This window comes from Heteronotia binoei, chromosome 21 (genome assembly GCF_032191835.1).
Source record: "Heteronotia binoei isolate CCM8104 ecotype False Entrance Well chromosome 21, APGP_CSIRO_Hbin_v1, whole genome shotgun sequence".
NCBI classification, from domain to species: Eukaryota; Metazoa; Chordata; class Lepidosauria; order Squamata; family Gekkonidae; genus Heteronotia; species Heteronotia binoei.
Genome location: NC_083243.1, coordinates 174362046 through 174381811, shown reverse-complemented (window position 1 = coordinate 174381811; position 19766 = coordinate 174362046). Strand labels below are relative to the sequence as shown.

General features: G+C 47.4%; 1 protein-coding gene across 1 annotated transcript; it reads left to right on the top strand.

Annotated features, from left to right (window-relative positions):
- Positions 1-143: 143 nt before the first annotated feature.
- Positions 144-17798, top strand: GMPPA (GDP-mannose pyrophosphorylase A). Its single transcript, XM_060261616.1, has 12 exons — positions 144-307; positions 1642-1739; positions 1910-2013; positions 2749-2941; positions 4223-4282; positions 4454-4584; positions 5034-5168; positions 9413-9510; positions 10650-10696; positions 14658-14750; positions 16029-16197; positions 17609-17798. The coding sequence occupies exons 1-12, from the start codon at positions 268-270 to the stop codon at positions 17707-17709; spliced, it is 1269 nt and encodes a 422-aa protein (XP_060117599.1). The 5' UTR covers positions 144-267; the 3' UTR covers positions 17710-17798.
- Positions 17799-19766: the final 1968 nt, after the last annotated feature.

Sequence of the window (19766 nt, the reverse complement as noted above, 5' to 3'; positions counted from 1 at the left end):
GCGGGGCGGGGGGGACACGCAAAACTAACCAATCGGCAAGCAAACAGCCAACATTCCCCACGAATAAGCCGCCGCTCCTCGAGCCCCGCCCTGTAGTGACGAGCCCTTGTCGTGTGACGTGGCATTCTCGCGTGCTCGGAAGTGGGACTCGGCATTCGTCGGTGGGGAGGGCTGTGCGGGCGGGGGGTTGTGTCCTTGCAGCGCCTGCACGAGGAGGAGTGACGTTTCCGCCAAATATCGCTGTTGCTCCTTTGCAAGCAGCAGAGGATGCTGAAAGCCGTCATCCTCATTGGGGGCCCCCAGAAAGGTGAGAGCCATCCCTCCCCACACACCCACTGGTTTCGTTTGCAGACAGACCTCCGCAGTCATCTCGTGGAGCCCCATTTAAATCCTCCAGCTCTGTTGAGGTCAGCGCCTTTTTTTTAAAACGGCTGTTTCCCTTTACTTGGTCAGCAGACTTGTGCAGGCGACTGTGTAGGGTTGGGGAGAGGGTGCGACGTGCCTCTTTTTATAGTGGAGAACGTGAGAAGTGACAAATTCTCCCCCGGATGTCTGTTCCCAGAAATGCATATGGTAGACTGACTGTAGCTTATGGGGAGGGAAAGGGACTCTGGGAATGTTCAGTCAATCTTCTTCCAGTCTGCACCATTACAGAGTACCGTGATCACCATTGACATTTATATTTATGTTAAATTATATCATAGCGATACAAGCACCAAAAATGCAATGGAAGGTTTTAATGTTTAAGTGTTTAAAATAATTTTAAATTGTCGTTTTTATTGGTTGAATTGTAAAAATGTATGTTGTTAGCCGCCCTGAGTCCGCTTGCGGAGAGGGCGGGATAGAAATTTAAACTAATAAATCAATAAAAGATTGTTTCACCTTGTGCAGAGGATGAACGGATAAAAGGAAATACTTCTTCACCCAAAGGGTGATTAACATGTGGAATTCACTGCCACAGGAGGTGGTGGCAGCCACAAGCATAGCCAGCTTCAAGAGGGGTTTAGATAAAAATATGGAGCAGAGGTCCATCAGTGGCTATTAGCCACAGTGTGTGTGTATATACAAAAAATTTTTGCCACTGTGTGATACAGAGTGTTGGACTGGATGGGCCATTGGCCTGATCTAACATGGCTTCTCTTATGTTCTTATGAACTCTGGAGCCAGTGAATCCTGGTTTCACTTAAACGGTGCTGCCTTTGTCTCCTCCCTTGGGTCAAGCCTTTTGCTCCTTGGGATCCTTGGCATAATGCGCCTTGCTCTTTCTCCTTGTGACAGTGCAGCCCACATAATCGAACTAATGATCTGTGGCTTATTTGTTATAGCTGTACCCAGGGTTTTTTGGGGAGCCAATCGACATTGTTCAGAGCAGTATCGTATGTATGAATATTCAGTATTCTGCGGGAAGGGGATTCTCCTTGGGAGCTGCATTCCAGTGCAATAGGGGTGTGTTTGGATGCTCCCTTCCCCACACACGCATCGATGAGAGTTGAAAGTCTGGATGGGGAAAACCATCCCCTGGAGCAGGATCCAGGCATGGCAGAAGGGTTGAATTTGCCAGTGGGGTGCTCCTACCTTGGGGAGGTAACGTTGAATGGTGTGGATGTCAGCCCTCTGACTGTGTGACTTTTGCCCCTGCAGGGACCCGCTTTCGACCCTTGTCCTTTGAAGTCCCCAAGCCCCTGTTTCCTGTAGCTGGGGTGCCGATGATACAGCATCACATTGAGGCATGCAGTAAGGTAATGAGGGTTATTAAAGCGAGGCTGGGGGCGAGTAGAGAAGAGGCATTTGGATCATTGCGTTATTTTCAACTCTTAATGCCATAAAGCAGACAAAGGAAATGAGGTACTCTTTTGGGGGCAGGGGCTGACTTCTGGTGTTATTTCAAATTGCTTCCTGTTCTCTATAGATTCCCAACATGAAGGAGATTCTCCTGATTGGGTTCTATCAGCCCAATGAAGCTCTTAGCCGCTTCCTGGTGTCGGCCCAGCAAGAGTTCAAAATGCCCATCCGGTGAGTGACCGCCTGGGGGCTGGCTTGGCAAGGTGATCAGAGTGTTGGACTAGAGCAGGGGTCCTCAAACTTTTTAAATAGGGGGCCAGTTCACTGTCCCTCAGACTGTTGGAGGGCCGGACTGCCGTTACTGTACAAGGCCGCGGGCCGTCAGTTCTCCGTCTTCTGCATCTCTCTCCCTTCCCCACACCACACACCCCGGCCTGGGAACTCACCTCACCTCGGTATCACCTCACACTCTGTCTCCGCCGCCTCAGCCCAGTGCCGGAAGTGTGCGTTGCTAACGCGAGTTTAGGTCGAACGTCACTTCCGGTCTGATTTTGCCATAACCCGGCGGGCCGCATAAACATCCTCAGTGGGCCGCATCTGGCCCGCGGGCCGTAGTTTGAGGACCCCTGGACTAGAACCTGGGATAACTGGGTTTGAATCCCTGCTCTGCCATGGAAGCTTGTTGAGTGACCCTGGGCCTGTTGTGACCTCCCAGCCTAAGCTACATTAGGAGCATGGGGAGGAGGGAAGAACAGTGTGGAAAACCGCTTTGGGTTCCAGTCAGGGAGAAATATAGGGTATAGCTAAGGGGAGGGAAAGGATTAAATCTCTGGCTTCAAAACAAGCCACCCAGATCCTGAATTTGTGCAGCCTGATTCTGTTGCAGCTGCCACTAATTTGTCAACCTGCTAACCTTGGCCCAGGCTGTTCTTCCTGTGAACAAGGCCATCATGTCGCCCTTTGTAGGTATCTACAAGAGTATGCAGCGCTTGGCACAGGAGGTGGCATCTACCACTTCCGGGACCAGATCCTGTCGGGTAACCCTGGGGCCTTTTTTGTGCTAAACGCCGATGTCTGTTCCGAATTCCCTCTAGAAGAGATGCTAACCTTCCACCAGGAACGTGGCAACCCTGATGCTTTCCTCATGTTAGGCACCACGGTAATGGGCAGCCTTGGCTAGAAGGGAAGTTCTGTTTGTGGTCAGCTGCAATACTCCCTCTAAGCTCTGGAGTCTTGTGAGCAAAAATTCTCTTGTGTGAGCTACTGGCATTAAAGTTATGAGTGAGTGATTTGGTTACTGCATAAGTTAGTTTGCTCTGGGGCCATCTTTTCTGAGAGAAGACAAAAATGTGCGAGATGGAGGCAAAAGAACACAGCTCAGAGGGAACACCGGTCAGCTGTGGGATTTCAAGTCTATAATATGAAGCCTGTGGAGACCTGGAAACAAGAGCAGTTAGCCCCAGGGGAGAGACCTCTCTCCCCCTCGCAAGTCAAAGATACTGTCAAAGCAACCGCACGGTGCAAAACCCGTCACCAGCATGCCTGCCTGTCCCTCACTCCAAGTCTGTATGGCTGGAAGCTTGCCAGCAGAGCTTCCCGCCATGCGAACCTTTCCCTAACAACTGAGTTGTGCAAGGCAGAGCAGAAGTATTTCTTGGGGGGGGGGCGCGATTGGGTGCCAGGGAGGGTGCTCACCAGGCCGAGGCACGAGGGGATTGGTGAGGCAATCACGCTGCTCCCTAAGGGGTTTGCGAGCTTCCACAACGGTGGAGGCGACCTTTGTTTTTGGTTTCAACGGGTGCCTATGGGACACGCCGCTGTTTTTGCCGGTGTGACGTTGTGCCTCTCGGGGGGGGGGCGTGTCATGGGCCAAACTGCTCAGGAAGCGGCCTAAGCCTGGCCACGCCCCCAACTCCGCCCCCTCCTCCAACTGAACACCGCATTCTGTCTGAGCTCGGGCACAGCCCTCAGCCGCTGCTGCCCTCGGGTGGAGTGGTGCTCGGGCCCCCCCCGTCCACGTAACTCCCCCCCCGCTGTGGCGGCGCCGGTTGTACGTTGGCGCACACCCTTCCTGCGCCCACGTAGCGGCTCGTCTGCTCCCAAAAGACTTTCCGCCCCCCCCCCTCTCTGGATTGTGCTGCAAGTCTCCCAAATCCTAATTCAATACTCTCACTGTTGTGCTGGTTCCCACATACATGGGTAAGGGGGGCTGAAAAACACTTCAGGTGGTGCATGTGAATTCTGTCATGCTACCCAAACTCTCCGTCCATTGAAGATGGCATATCTGTTGCCCTAGGTGGACAGTACTGTCTAAGTTACAGAGGGCAATCCCTTGCAAACTTCTGGTCAGTAGTGCATTATTAACCGCCTAACTCTGCCTTCTCCTGCAACTTCCAGCCTGCCTTACTTCTTCTGTGACAATGATATTATTTCTCTGTAGGCCAACAGAAAGCAGTCTCTGAACTATGGCTGTATCGTGGCTAATTCTGACTCCCACGAGGTATGTGTGGGACAGGGGGAGGACTGGGCAGAGGGCATGTTCCAGCAGAGAACTGCACCCCTGGATGCCCTTCTCCGTGCCCTTCCTTCTCCTTTCTCAATCTTGGCTTAGGAAAAAGCAGTCTCCAAACAGTGTGTGGCCGGCTCCCAAGATGTCATTTTTCTTCTCCAGGTCTTGCACTATGTGGAGAAGCCCAGCACTTTTGTTAGCGAGCTCATAAACTGTGGCATCTACTTGTTCACACCTGCAATTTTCCGGCACATTGGTGTGGTCTTCCAGCGGAACCAGCAGGAGCTGCTTCTGTGAGTGTCTTGCCCAGCCCGTGCCATTGTGCCCTCCCTGCTCCCAGGCAGAAGCAGGTCACTCATCAGCCATCTCTTTCTCTGTTTTTCCTGTCTCTTTCCATCCCTACATCTCCTCCTTCTCTTGCCATCATTTGCCCAACTTCAGGGGCTCATTCCTTGGGTAAGTTCACTCTCTCCCTTCATCTTGCATGCTTTCCACTCAGGTGCCAGTGGGGCTCTGCTATAGTGGCCTGGAGCAAGTAGGCTTATAATGGGCTTTTTGGTTGCCCTGTAATGGGGGAAGCTTTGCAGTTTTTACCTTCAGTCTCCAGTTTGAAAATTTCTATTGAAATTTTTTATTTAGCTAACTCCCCCCCCCCCACCCCTGCTAGCTATGCATCCCCCCACTTTCCCTCTCTGGTGAACAGTTCTGCCGCCCTCATTCTTACTTTCTCCTGTCCCTGCAGAGAGGAGAATGCCAATGGTTGGCAGCGAGCTGAGGCCATCAGATTGGAGCAGGATATATTCACAGCACTTGCTGGGCAGGGATGCCTCTTTGCTTTCAGAACAGAAGGATTCTGGAGCCAAATCAAGTCTGCTGGGTAAGGGTAAGGGAGAAGCTATCTGATAAAAGTTTGGATGTTTTTGTGGCCTTTGGATGGGGCAGGAAGTATTCCTAAGTGAGTCTGTGCTCTGTAAAGAACCCGACTCTGTTCAGCATATCCTCTTAAATTGCCTGCTGTTTACTCAGCTACGTTCATATTGGATTAGTTCTCTTTTTCAACTCTCTAAGACTGCAACTAATAGAGGCATTGAATTCTTGCTAGCCGAAAAAACCCCCAAAGTTACTGAGCAGGTGGCAGAGTTCCTGACAAATGTACTCAGGGGCCAAGAAAAAGTGGGAAGAGGAAAGGGCGGGGAAGAGTGAGTGAGAGAAATAAGGTGTATCTGTGATTCCTCTTTGAATAGTTAAGCTTTTTACTATAACTGTTTTAATTTCTGTAATATTTGAGATTACTTTTCCAGACTTTTATCACTTCGTCCCATTATTATTACTACATATAACGTTACAAATCATTGTACTTTGATTGTTTCTCCTTGTTGGCATATACGCTGATTTGTACAGCTGCCTTTTAAAAAAAAAAAATTATTGTTATGCCAGTAAAGGTTTTTGGAATTGGAGTGAGCCTGTGAATATTCTGTGTAGGGGGTGGGCATGAACCAAACCATGAAGCAAAATTCATCACACATGTTGCCCTGTTTGTGGTCTGTGAACTGAAGTTTTTGATAGGACTGCTGTCATGAACTTCTGTGAACTTTTGAAGCAGTTTGTGGACAGAGCAGAAAGCAGGGGTTTAAAGTGACTCTTGAGTTCCTTTAACATTCCTGCTTTCGGTTCCCCAACAAAACCACAAAAACAGCTGAGTGGCTGGGAGCACCTGGGAGCAGCCAATCAGCAGTTTTTCAGCTTTCTTGTACAGTCTCTTTAAAGAGACGGCACAAGAAAACAAAACAGTTGAGCAGCAGGGACTATAAAGGGACTGTGGGAGAGCCACTTTGGTGTGGTGGTTAAGTGTGCGGACTCTTATCTGGGAGAACCAGGTTTGATTCCCCACTCCTTGGGTCAGCCATAGCTCTGACAGAGGTTGTCCTTGAAAGGGCAGCTGCAGTGAGAGCCCTCTCCAGCCCCACCCACCTCACAGGGTGTTTGTTGTGGGGGAGGAAGGGAAAGGAGATTGTAGGCTGCTCTGAGCCTCTGTCCTTGAAAGGGCAGCTGCTGTGAGAGCCCTCTCCAGCCCCACCCACCTCACAGGGTGTCTGTTGTGGGGGAGGAAGGGAAAGGAGATTGTGAGCTGCGCTGAGCCTCTGTCCTTGAAAGGGCAGCTGCTGTGAGAGCCCTCTCCAGCCCCACCCACCTCACAGGGTGTCTGTTGCGGGGGAGGAAGGTAAAGGAGATTGTAAGCCGCTCTGAGACTCTTCGGAGTGGAGGGCGGGATATAAATCCAATATCTTCTTCTTCTTCTTCCTTTCAGCAGGGTTTGTGGGGCCTTAAACTGGTTTGGTTTGTGAATTAACCCCCCCTTTTCAGTTCATGGTTCAACCAAGAACCACTTTTTTGTTGTTGTTGTTCATGCCCATGCCTAATTCTGTTTGTCTGAGATTTATTTATTGGAGCTTTTATAGAATTTCTGTCATGGTGGCACCTCACCTTTGGAATGCCCTCCCTGTTAAGGCTCACCTGACATCTGCCTTGCTCTCTTTTAGGCTCCAGACCAAAATATTTATCTTTACCCAAGCTTTTAACTAAGGAGGGTTTTTTTCAACCTGTTTCATGTTTGGCTCCTAGCCTGTGGATTATTTTATCATCATAGAAATATAGAGCTGGAAGGGATCTTAAGGGTCAATTAATCCAACCCAGGCATAATGCAGGAGATTCACAACTCCTCCCCACCCATTCCCCCTGTGACCCTGCTGTATACCTAGAAGAAGGCAAAAAACCTCCAGGATGCTTGGAAGAAAATTCCTTTTTAGCCTCAGAGTTGCAGTTGGCATTACCCTGGGCATATAAGAAATCAAAACCACGAGAGCTGAGCTCCGGCTTATCCCTCCCTGCCCTCCCTTTCATGGTCTGCCTAAATTCACAGAATCCGCACTGCTGTCAGATGGGCATCTAGCCTCTACTTAAAAACCTCCAATGGAGAGCTCATTACCTTCCATGGAAGCCAGTTCAACTGAGGAACTGTTCTGTCAGAAAGTTCTTCCTGATGTTTAGCCAAAAACTCTTTTGATTTAATTTAAATTTGTTGGTTCTGACATCCTGGGGCAACAGGAGACAACTCTACTCCATCCTTTATTTATTTTATTTTATTTATTCCGGGATTTATATCCCGCCCTTCCCACGAGTGGCTCAGGGTGGCTTACAACAAACAATAAAACAATAAAATCGGAACAAAGTAATTACATTTAAAATCAAGCATTTAAAAACCTAAAAACCTTAACATTATTTAGCATTAAAACTATACAGTAATCACAGAAATCTAGAAAGCTACATTTATCCAGTCAGGCGTAGGCTAACCGGAAGAGGGTCGTCTTACAGGCCCTGCGGAACTGAGTAAGATCCTGCAGGGCCCTCACCTCTTCCGGTAGCTGGTTCCACCACATAGGGGCCATTGTAGAAAAGGCCCTGTCTCTAGTTGTCTTGAGACGCACTTCCTTGGGCCCGGGGATGGTGAGAAGATTTTGAGTCCCAGACCTCAGTACTCTCTGGGGAACGTGTGGGGAGAGACGGTCCCTCAGGTAGGCAGGTCCCAGGCCATATGATAAACACTTCAGATACTTGAAGATGGCTATCATTATCACCTCTCAGTTGTCTCCTCTCTAGGCTAAACGTATCTAGCTCCGTCAACCTTTCCTCATAGGACTTGATCTCCAGACCCCTCACCATCTTCATTACCGTCCTCTGGGCATGTTCCAGCTTGTCAAAAGGGATAATCCATCTTAAAGTGTGGTGCCCCAAGACTAGACACAGTACTCCAAGTGTGATCTAAACACGCCTCATTTTAGGCTGTTGTGTTATAAGTGGTTTTTATATGCCGTCAGTTATTATTGGGATGTTTTCAGTTGACAGCGTTGATTTTGTTTGTATTCCTATGGATATGGTTCGCATTTATGGTTTTAATTGTGAGCCACATCAAGCAGGTCTGGGAAAGTGGCACACACATCTTCTAAATCAGGGGTCCTCAACCTTTTTAAATAGGGGGCCAGTTCACTGTCCCTCAGACTGTTGGAGGGCCGGACTGCCGTTACTGTACAAGGCCGCGGGCCATCAGTTCTCCGTCTTCTGCATCTCTCTCCCTTCCCCACACCACACACCCTGGCCTGGGAACTCACCTCACCTCGGTATCACCTCACACTCTGTCTCCGCCGCCTCAGCCCAGTGCCGGAAGTGTGCGTTGCTAACGCAAGTTTAGGTCGAATGTCACTTCCGGTCTGATTTTGCCATAACCCGGCGGGCCGCATAAACGTCCTCAGCGGGCCGCATCTGGCCCGCGGGCCGTAGGTTGAGGACCCCTGTTCTAAATAAATAAAACACGCAATGCTGTGTCCGTAGGGTTCCAAGGATTTTTGCCATTCAAGCACTAACCAAACGCAGGCTTGCCGCTTTATTTGCCTTCTCATTATAGCCCAGGGATTTCCATGCAAGGATAGAATCAAGTACCTCACACAGAGTTTTGCATCCTATGAAACCTGGCTTCGTTTTCTTTGACTCTAGCCATTATGGTTGGGATAGCAATCTATAAAATACATTATGAAAGATTTCAGGTTTTCACGGCTGGTAACATCATTAGGGTTTGTAGAATCTTTCGGGCTCAAGTGCCGTGTTCTACTGGAGAAAGTTTTCTTTCCAGACGTTTCGTTCTCAGCTGCGGAGAACATCCTCAGTGGCGTTGCAGCCGGAGCAGGCGCTCTGACCTTCTTGCCCACTCAATGCGCAGCAGCCAAGAAGGTCAGAGCGCCTGCTCCGGCTGCAACGCCACTGAGGATGTTCTCCGCAGCTGAGAACGAAACGTCTGGAAGGAAAACTTTCTCCGGTAGAACACGGCACTTGAGCCCGAAAGATTCTACAAACCCTAATATAAAATACATTGTTGAACAATGGTGAAGCTGCAGAAACCAAAGAAAGGGCTGAGCTTTAGCTCCATTGTCAGTCAGGAGATGGATGGGGCGGTACAGGCTGATTGCGGACAGCTGCGTTTTGACCAAGTAATTCGTCATATTTCTGCCTTATACATACCATACTTCATGGTGGTGTCAGGTATAATGGCTCCTTCATTCACTTTGCCAGGTCTGCCATCTACGCCAACCGCCTATACCTGAGCTGCTACAGCCAGTGCCATCCCGAGAGACTTGCCCAGAACCATCCAGATGAGCCCACTATCCGAGGTATTGGCTTCCCTCCCATACACCCACACACAACACATGTTAGTTGGACAAAATATGCAGTTTGTGCACCAAAATAAAAAGGAACAATCCATCTCTCTCGCAGCGTATCATCAGGACTACTAATGCCAGAGCCTAGATTTGTAGTTCAGTTTTCTGGGATCTTGGATCATGCCTGTCAGTTTCAGCACTAGTGGCCTGCTGTTCCAAATTTTGTAATGGCCATTCTTTTAAGTTTATGTGCCTCAAGCACTATTCCTATTTGCATTGGTTTTGTTTGTATTTGTTTTTGTTTGTTTTTTGCTTCTCAGGGTTTAACAGATTTCATTGCGTTGATCAAAGTTTTTATCCTGCATTTTCATTTAAACTAAATATCCAAGGAAACTTCCAAATTGTAAAACTGCTCTAGCCATTAAAAAGTTCAAAATCCAACAAGGATTGTAAAAAAGTGGTTTAGGTGATCAGAAACCAAATCCAGATTCCAGTTGTGGACAATGTTATCTGATTTTTTAAAGATGTTAGTGAGGATGTCAGGCACAAATTGCTGCAAAGGATGTTCCCACAGATAAGAAGCCATAACAAAGAAGATCCTGTTTCTAGTAGAGAGATCCATCAACTCCAAAGGAGGAGGATCCCTTGCCCATCTATGAAGAATGGTCTTCATAGATGGGCAAGAGAAGTTGGTCCTTCAGATTAGGAAACCTGTTTTCTGGATATTTGAAGCACCTGAATATAAAAGGAATGTTTCTGTCTTTCCTCCTCCCCTCTCTTCAGCAATCCTTTCTTCTCTGAATTAGGAAGGATAATTATACTCAGTGACAGAACCTGCAAACATCATGTTTGGGGAAAACTGCCTTTGGTTCAGCATATTGTCCCTACAGGGAGGCTGTGTTGTAAAGGAATCTGTAGCACCTTGGTCCAGAATCAGAAATAGGGGGAGGGATAAGATTATCCTGAAATTATACACGCACAGAGAGCTTCAGGATGGGACCAGAGGTGCTTCGCCTTGTAGCTGGATGCTTATGTGGTTGTGGAAAAGCACAGTGCTTTTCACAGAGATTTTGGACAGGGCCTGACATTAACCCTCATCTTCCTGCAGTGGGGAGAAGAACCAATTACGTTGCTCTTTCTTTTCCACACAGGAAACGTCTATATCCACCCAACAGCTTCTGTGGATGCAACTGCTGTGGTAAGTGTAGTGGGTATAATGAGCCCAGCACATGGGCTGAGGCCTCAGGGTTGTAGTTTGTTAACTTGGGTGTCATCAGGGGCATAGAGACTATGCCCTGTGCTCAGTAGAACAGGTGGATAAAATGGCCTGCATTCTGTTCAGTGACGCTCTTTCTGCTCCGTTGTGTATCAGAGGGCCTAGAGTCAAATAAGTTAAATAAATTAGGAGAACAAACTTCCTGCCAGAAGTATTATGAGTGGATATTCTGGGCTCTAATGGATAGATTATTGCCCACCTGATCACACCCTTGAGGCTGATCTTGAGATGGAGAAGGAAATAAGTGAGGTGACTGAAGCAGATAATGTGATACCGGAAGACTTCAGCCATTCTCACACTGACTGGCGAAACCTGTGTTTGAATCATTCTGTATGATTGAGATTTGTAGACATAAATGACTGTGACCTGGAACTGTTGGTCACAGAACCAACCAGAGAGGAAGTGATCCTGGACTTGGTTCTGAGTGGGGCTCAAGACCTGGTGCGGGATGTAGATCTTGTCGCACCAGTTGCCAACAGTGACCACAATGCTATTAAGTACTGCATTTGTATATCAGAAAGTGATCCCTGAAGTCCAAAACATTTATATTTGATTTCAAACAGGGGGGCATTTGAATTTTTTAAAAGCCTCCCCCCCCCCCAAAAAAATCCTGGCTACACCCAAGAGGCAGCCTCTCCAGGGTGGTCTTCCTGCTTTTGCAGCTGACTTTGAAGCCAGCTGTTAGAAGAAGAACCACCACCTCTCGCTGTTCCATCCTACTCAGCTAAGCAGGAGGGGAGAGAGACGTAGGGCTTATAGACCAGGTCTTCCTACTTCTGCAGTCGGCCAGCTGTGAGTGCACAAAGACCCGCTGTGGCCACCTCTCACCCTCCATTCCTGCTCCATCAGGTTGGGGACCCTGAGTTGGGGATGGAGCCCCAAAGGTCGCCTCTTCTGTAGCTACAGGCCTGATTTCCAAAGAGGGAGCTTGACAAAAATGAGGCGACTAGGAAGAAAACAGCTTAAAGGAAAACACAATAATCAAATTCCTAGATGACTCTTGGAAGCTGTTTAAATACATACTAATTGAAGCCCAGATAGAATGCATTCCTTGAGTTAGGAAGTCTAAAAGTATGCTGCATGGTTAATGACCCAAGTCAAACTAGTCATGAAGGCTTCTTTTTAAAAGTGAAACATCTGCTGCAGTGATTTGAACATAAGGGACCAATGAGTCTGGCAAAAGAAGTGTAAGTTAATAATTGGGAATGTGAAAAGAGAATTTGAGAACCAGATTGCTAAAAGCATCATGATAAACCATAAGCATTTATTTAAATATATCCAGAGCAGGAAAACAGCCAGAAAAGCAGTTGGACTTTGAATAACCAAGGAATAAAAGGATTGCTAAAGAAAGATGGAGAGATGGCAAAAAAAGCTAAATGTATTCTTTGCATCTGTGTTCATTCTGAGAATGGTGGGGGCACAAACCCATGCCACATCCACTATTTACAGGAAGGGAGTTTGAAGAATGAAGGCAAACTGGAGTGATGAGATGACATTCTAGATCTGCTGGGGAAATAAAAAACCAGTAGGTCTCCAAGTCATGGCATACACCCAAGAGTTCTTAGGGAACTTTTCCTGGTGTCCACCTAGTGTTTTTAGGTAGCATGGAAGGCCAGATGGGGCTTTTTGCCCAGGAGGGCTTCTGATTAGCCACTGGAGATTTGATTGGTTGTTCAGATTTTTCCCAAAGTTGCTTTGGCAACAGTTGCGACAGCACAAGGATCTTCAGTGTATGACTGAAGATAAGCTGTGTGTATTTAAGAAAATAAGTTTTAAACAGTATGTTAATTTAAAAGACATCTTGTTAAAGAGAGCTTTTGGCTGAAATGTTTAAGAGTTACTATTAGAATCATGCATGACCTCACTCCCTGAGATTTTGTGGTTGGCTCCATGTCTTGTGGCAGACATTTTGTAGTTGGCGCCACCTTTTGTGACAGCCATTTTGTGGTTGCAACCATCATTCAGTGTCAGAATTCCAATGGTGCTCTCAGGTTCAAAAAGGATGGAATGCCTAATCTAGGATGTGTTCTCATGTGGAATACTGTGAGCAGGTCAGATCACCACGTCACAAAAAGGACACTGCAGAGTTGGAAAAAGAACAGAAAGGCAGTAGAAGTGTGAACAAAAAAAAAAAATTAGGATTTTTCAGATTCAGATATACTGGACACACAAAAAAATTGGGATTCCTGAAGAAACCTGAATTCCTATACCAATATGGTATTCAGATTCAGGGTGGGTTTTTTTTTAATCCCAAATTATTTCGGCTCCATTATAGCCTATGGGACCATTGTAATCAATGGAGAAATCTATCTGGGGGTATCCAGGGGTCTGGGGACCAGTTCTCCAATTCTCTGTGCTCCCAAAAGAGGTACCCCCATCCTCCATTGGCTCCTGTGGTGGGAAAAATTGGGAGGGAAAGACTGATGTCAAATGAGAGAGCCTCTTCAGTTGAAACTGAAGGGGCAGAACCAGTGCATATACAGAGTGTCCAGCAGAACCAGTGCCACTGTGGCAGTGCCGACTCAACAAATCCAAGCGGAGCCTTGCGAGGGGAGAGTTGGTTGCAAGTCCAACACAGCCAGCACATGTACGGAGTGGCCAGCACAACCAGTGCATGTACAGAGTACTCAAAGAAGATGCCCCCATTCTCCATGGTTTGTAATGGAGGTGGGGAAGCATTTAAGGGAAGGCACCAGGTTTTGCTGGGCACTAGTACATTGCTCTGGTACTGCTCAGCACTCTGTGCATATACTGGCTATGCTGAGCTTGGAACTCTTCCTTGCTTAGATTTGTTGCGCTGGCATTGCCAAAGTGGCACTGGTTCTGCTGGGCTTTGCATTCTGCATGCATTGGCTGTGCTAGGCCTGCAAACCCACCCTTGCTTGGAGTTGGTGAGCTGACATTGCCATGGTGGCGTTGGTTCTCCAAAAATGCCTCCCCCCATCTTCAGTTTCTACTACAGCGTCTCTCTGGTTTTGACATATGTCACACCATTTTGCTGGTTTTTTCCCTCCAGTGGAAATAATGGAGAATGGGGGCACCTTCTTTGGGGCCCATAGAATTAGACCTTTTGAAAATTAGATATTTTTGAAATTTGGGGTCTTTTGAGTAAAGGCACCAGAAACTATGTTGAAAATTTGGTGCCTCTACCTCAAGAAAAGTCCTCCTAACCCCTGCATACCCCAGATAGATTCCCCATTATAGCCTATGGGGGTCATTGACTATGATGGTCCCCAAAGGCTATAATGGAACCAAAGGCATTTAAAAGTGTTGCAGTCCCTTTAAATGTGTTCTTGAAGCTGCAGCTTCACCTGGAACAGTCTTCAAATGAAGCGCACTCTTTTTCTCAGTGCCTTTTAACTACAGCTATCCTGTTTTTTCCAGAGAATCCCAGAGGTTTTCAGCATTATCCAGGATTGGCTATACTTGATGGCCAAAAATACACCCCTCTCTATATCTGGCTGAAAGATCAGCGGATATATACCAATAATGTGTTTTTTTTGGGGGGGGGGGGGGCTTGGCTAGAGCCGATTGCACACCCCTAGAGGGCAGCCAAGATGATGAAAGTGCTTAGCACTTTTCCTTGAGGAAAGAAAGGGTGAAGAGTCTGGGACTCTTCAGTTTAGAAAATATGACTAAGGGGAAAAATGATAAAGGGTTGTAAAAGATTTTTAAATTATGCACGGGGCAGAGAGAGTGGAAAGAGACAACTTTTTCTTTCTCTCCTGAAATACTGGAACTTGAATCCATCCAGTGAAGCTCATGGGCAATAGATTCAGGATGGACAAAAGGCCAAGTAACTGTTTGGCCACTATGTGAAATGCTGTACTGTATGGACCGCTGATCTAATCCAGCAGGGCTTTTTAATGTAATTTCTCTACAGCTAGGTCCCAATGTCTCCATTGGAAAAGGGGTAACAATTGGGGCTGGAGTGCGTGTGCGTGAATCCATCATTCTGCATGGGGCTTCCCTCCAGGTAGGTGCTTTTCCGAGGGGAGTGTTTAATCTGTGGGTCAAGATCCATTTTTATTATTATGCATTTGTTGTTGAAGAGCCAGAAACCTTCCTTCACACCACTGCTTCTCTAAGAATTCAAACAGCAGCGATTTGCCCTGGGACGTCTCTAAAGGAATGGGATGTTATTGCCACAGGTGCTGAGTCGGTGCTCGCGCCGCAACTCTGAAAGTATATGTAGTTGCATGTAGATTTTAGAAGGTGCTTTCTCTTTCCCAAATGCAGTTTCTGCAGAGAAAATGACATTGCAGAGAAGGAATTTTAAACCTTTTCCTGCCACGTCTGTTTACCATTGGGAAAGGTCACTCTCACCCACTTAAACTTCTCTCTATCCCTAGAAAGGGTAAAAACAGCTGAGGGAGTTGTCGACGGGCAGATTGCATAGGTGGAAAGGCTTGGAAAGCTCTCTTATTGGAGAAATAGCAGCCCTAGTGGCCGCAGTTGGGTGAGGGGCTGAGTGAAACCATAGTTACTTTGAGCTTCTGCTTGAAGATGAAAACCAGACAGGGGAGTTTGTTTCTTAAAAGCTCTAATTGTTTGTTTCATGCCCAGCAGGTGGCACTAGAATACTGTGAAGGGGTTTTTTTTAATGTTCTAATTCAAGGTCTCTAATTAGAAACTTTCAGGCTCAGGGTTAAATGTGCAGTTGTGTAAAACAGGCTACAGGTTTTGGCATATGTGTGTCAGAAAGTCAGTGTGTAAATGCACCTCTGTTTCTAAGAATGGTAGGGCATTTGCTGTTCTACCACTTAGGAAAAAATACCAGCACTTAACATTTGGTGAGGGGGATTGATGGATGTATTTTTTCCTTAATGTATCACCACTTCTGAACATCTTCCTTCCCATTAAATAATCATTTGTGTAGCACAATTCTAAGCATATTTCATAGAATCGGAAGAGACCTCCAGGGTCATCTAATCCAACCCCCTGCACAATGCAGGAAACTCACAAAGAAAGTGAGTATTTGCTCTAAAGAAAATCCTCCTGAACTGAATGGGACTTGCTCCCCATAAGTACTTGAGGTGCTCACCATATGTGGAAATCTTCACCAAACTCACTACACAATCCTTAGCAGGGTTGCATCCATCTCAGCCCATTGGCTTTGATAAGCTTAGAACAATGCAGAGTGAGGCCAACTTTGATTAGGGGAAGCATGCCCCACCTTCCTCAGTGCACTATGGCAGAAACATTGATTATATGCTGGGTGCTTCACTGATCTATTTCTCCCCACTTTTCTTAGGATCACACCTGTGTGCTTAACAGCATTGTGGGCTGGGATAGCACCATTGGACGATGGGCTCGTGTGGAGGGCACCCCAAGTGACCCCAACCCTAATGATCCCTATGCAAAGATAGACAGTGAGACACTTTTTCGAGATGGCCGCCTTACCCCTTCCATCACCATTCTGGGTAAGGTTCTTCTGTCCCCAGTAAGCTCTCTTCCATCCACTCTAGATTGCCTTCGTTATTTTTTGAATCCTGGTTTCCAGATAAAATTGTCCTGTGCAATTAAAATTCAGTAACAGTGCTGGTGGCAGGCATTGTGCATAAATGGAAAATAAGACCCTGGATCAGTTTTACAGCCTGAAAAAAATGGGAAAGATTTGGATCCAGCTGAGGCCAGATTGCTCTTCTTGTGTTGCTTTTCTTGCAAGAGAGGAGGCAGTACAATTACCTAGCAACCCTAGGCCCTGTGGCTGGTGACAGAAGCTAGAATGTCCCTCTTTTTTTTCCTCTGCTGTTACAAGTGTAATTGGCCGTTGGGAGCAGTGTTCCCTCTAAGCTGAGTTAGTGTGAGCAAGCTCACAGTTTTTTAGCCCCTGGCTCACACATTTTTGTCTTAGCTGAGGAAAAATGGTCCCAAAGCAAACTAGTTTATGCAATAGCTCACAATTTCAATGCCAACAGCTCACAAAGCAGAATTTTTTTGCTCACAAAATTCCACAGCTTAGAGGGAGCATTGATTGAGAGGAAGGTGGAGGCCAGTCTCCTTTCTTGGCAGCTGCTTGTTCTTTGGTTGATAGCTGGGGCTAGGCTGTCTTCATTTGCTGAGGTGTTGCCTGGGAGAAAGTGGAGGTAATAGCTATGTGGTCCTTGGTGCTGCAGCAAGTAACAGAGTGCTTTGCCACTGCAGCCAAAGTATGCAATGTCACGGCTGGGGCCGGGTCAGGCAAAGTCCAGAGGCAGTCCGAGGTCTGTAGCCAGCAAGCAGGAGTGTCCGAGGTGCCAAATCCAAATCGCTGTGCAAGTATCGCAGGTCCGAGGTCCAGAAGCCGAGGTCAGGGAGTCCAGAAGTCAAAAGCCAAAGTCAGGGATTCAGGAACCAAAGTCAAGCCGGAGTGGATGCTAGAACGTCAGGGAGATGACTAGTTGCTTCCACAAAGCCTCCTCCCAAAGCCCACAGCTATATAGCCCTCTGCTGGCTGTTGCCCGTTTGGGCTAATTGCTGGCTCTGGGAGGCAGCCAGGATCCTGTTACAACTCAAGCATCCTTGCTCTTAGGAGGGCCAGAATCCTCTCAAAACTCAGGACTCAGGGAGCGTCTTGCTTGTGAGCGTGCCGCCCTCCTCCGATCCCTGAGGTCCTGACGGAGGCGGTCACGCACACGAGCCACCCAAGAGGGCGAGGCAGGGGGGCTGGGATCTTCTTCAGCAGGAGGCAGGGGTACTGGTGCAGGTGGCAGGGGTACAGTTTCCTTGGCAGACTCGTCTTCCTCTGCAGGGTCCCCAGCACCCATGACATGCAACTCTTTAACTAACTGCTCTTGTGAGGTGGAATTTCTCTCTTTTTTGCTGATGCCTCTCGTGTTTCTTCCTCACCAGGTTGCAATGTGACGATACCCGCTGAAGTGGTCATCCTGAATTCTATTGTCCTTCCCCACAAGGAACTCAGTCGGAGCTTCAAGAACCAAATCATTCTCTGAAGGGCCCAAATGTAGCTCCTGACATCCCCCCCCCCCCCAGAAATAAAGGCAGAGCACCTCCTAATGAGGTAGCTAGCACCTGATGTCAATCATCAGCCACATCCTGTCTTTCTGCCTGGACTTGCTGCTCTAGCATCTGTAGAGATCTCCCTCCGGACCTGCTCATGGAGCAGGAGAAGGGAATTTCTCTCTTGAGCTTCTCTTCAGTTAAAATTGCTGCAAAATGTCCCCTGAAAGAAGGAAGCCATAACGCTGCCTCAGAAATGATGGAAGAATTGGTAGGAAAGGGGTACGGAAGCACTACGTTTGTAGCCATCTCATGGTACCTAGACCACTAAGAAACCACAGAACGTATCTTTGTGCATCCCTGCATCTTAGGGATGCTCAATAAACACACCCAATTCTCACCAGCCCCATAGCACCCTCCTGGTACCCCAGAGTAGGATGCCATAGACTGGAGCCATTTTGGTGTAGTGGTTAAGTGTGCGGACTCTTATCTGGGAGAACCGGGTTTGATTCCCCACTTCTCCACTTGCACCTGCTAGCATGGCCTTGGGTCAGCCATAGCTCTAGCAGAGGTTGTCCTTAAAAGGGCAGCTGCTGGGAGAGCCCTCTCCAGCCCCACCCACCTCACAGGGTGTCTGTTGTGGGGGAGGAAGGGAAAGGAGATTGTGAGCTGCTCTGAGACTCTTCGGAGTGGAGGGCAGGATATAAATCCAATATCTTCTTCTTGTAGGGTCATAGCATGTGGCATAGCCCTTGTGGTAGAAAAACTGGCAATGGCACAGCATGGGACCCTTTACCCCCCTTTGGGGAGCACTGCTTCAGTAAGGCACTAAACTGGGCTCAAAGGAAGCTGCCAAGCAGATGTGCCCTATTTAGGTTGTTGGCCAGCAGTTGCCTCCATAGGATGTCAAGGAACAGGGCTCTGGTCTGTAGAAGGGTGGGTCTGAGAGAACCAAGAGGCCAGATCTGCCTTCACGCAGCTTTTTTTCTGCTGCAGGGTGAAGTTTTGATCTCAAGGCTCCAGTGGATTATGTAGATATAGTTGGGGGATCAACTGCGGATGGATACAGCATGCGTTTCTGAAGGAAAAGATGTGTGTATATGTTAGCCTGCCATTCGTTTAGTATAACATCCTATGAGGATTGGAGTCTGTGTTCAGCAGGTACTTTGGGGATCAAACAGAACCAGATCTGCAGCATGCAAAAAATATCCTGTTTGCTGTTAGGATTTGAAGGTTTATGCATGTTTCAACTTTGGGCTGAGGAAGTCCTCCACCTTTTGTATAAAAGGTTGCAGAGACGGGGTTTACAGACAGATTAGGGCTCTTTTTCTTCTTGACATGACTTTTACAAGTCCTATTAAAGTGGTAAATCCAGTTTTCTTTGCCATCACAATAGTGTCATCTGTCATGTGCCAGCTTTGCATTGCATCTCCAAAGTGATAATTGCAGAGCTAATCCAAAGGGAAGCCAAAGGCCCAGCCTGTATCACAGCAACGTAGAAAGTGCTGCAGTGGATGCTAAGGTTCAAAATATGTCAGTATCTCAAGACACAAAAATTATTTTACTAAAACATCTGTATTCTGACTTGCCACCCAGGTAGGGCTCTCAAGGCAGTCAAAAAGCCATGAAAAATTAACTTTAAAACCAGTAATTAAAACAAACAAGGAAATTCAGCAAGGGAACATCATTTGACACACAAAAAGTCTTCTCTCCTGGCGGAAAATAATGATAATGAATCTCCCTAAAGAGAGAATCCCATAGTTTGGGGACCATGACTGAGAAGGCCCTTGCTCAGGTCGCCACCTGTCAAGTCTCATAGCAGTTCCCTTTGCTAGGATCCAAGAGGAGGTTTTGAGCTATGCTCCTTCCCCATTGGGTGGCCTCCTGCATTCTGAGCCATTAGAACATACTAGTGAACCAACAGCAGCAGTGAAGGAAACGGCTGACCTGCAGTTGAGGCTCTTACAGGTACAGGCAATTCCTGCAGGTAACAGAATTCCACTTGATCGGGTTCTGTCACATAAGCGTGATTGCCTTGACCTTGATATTT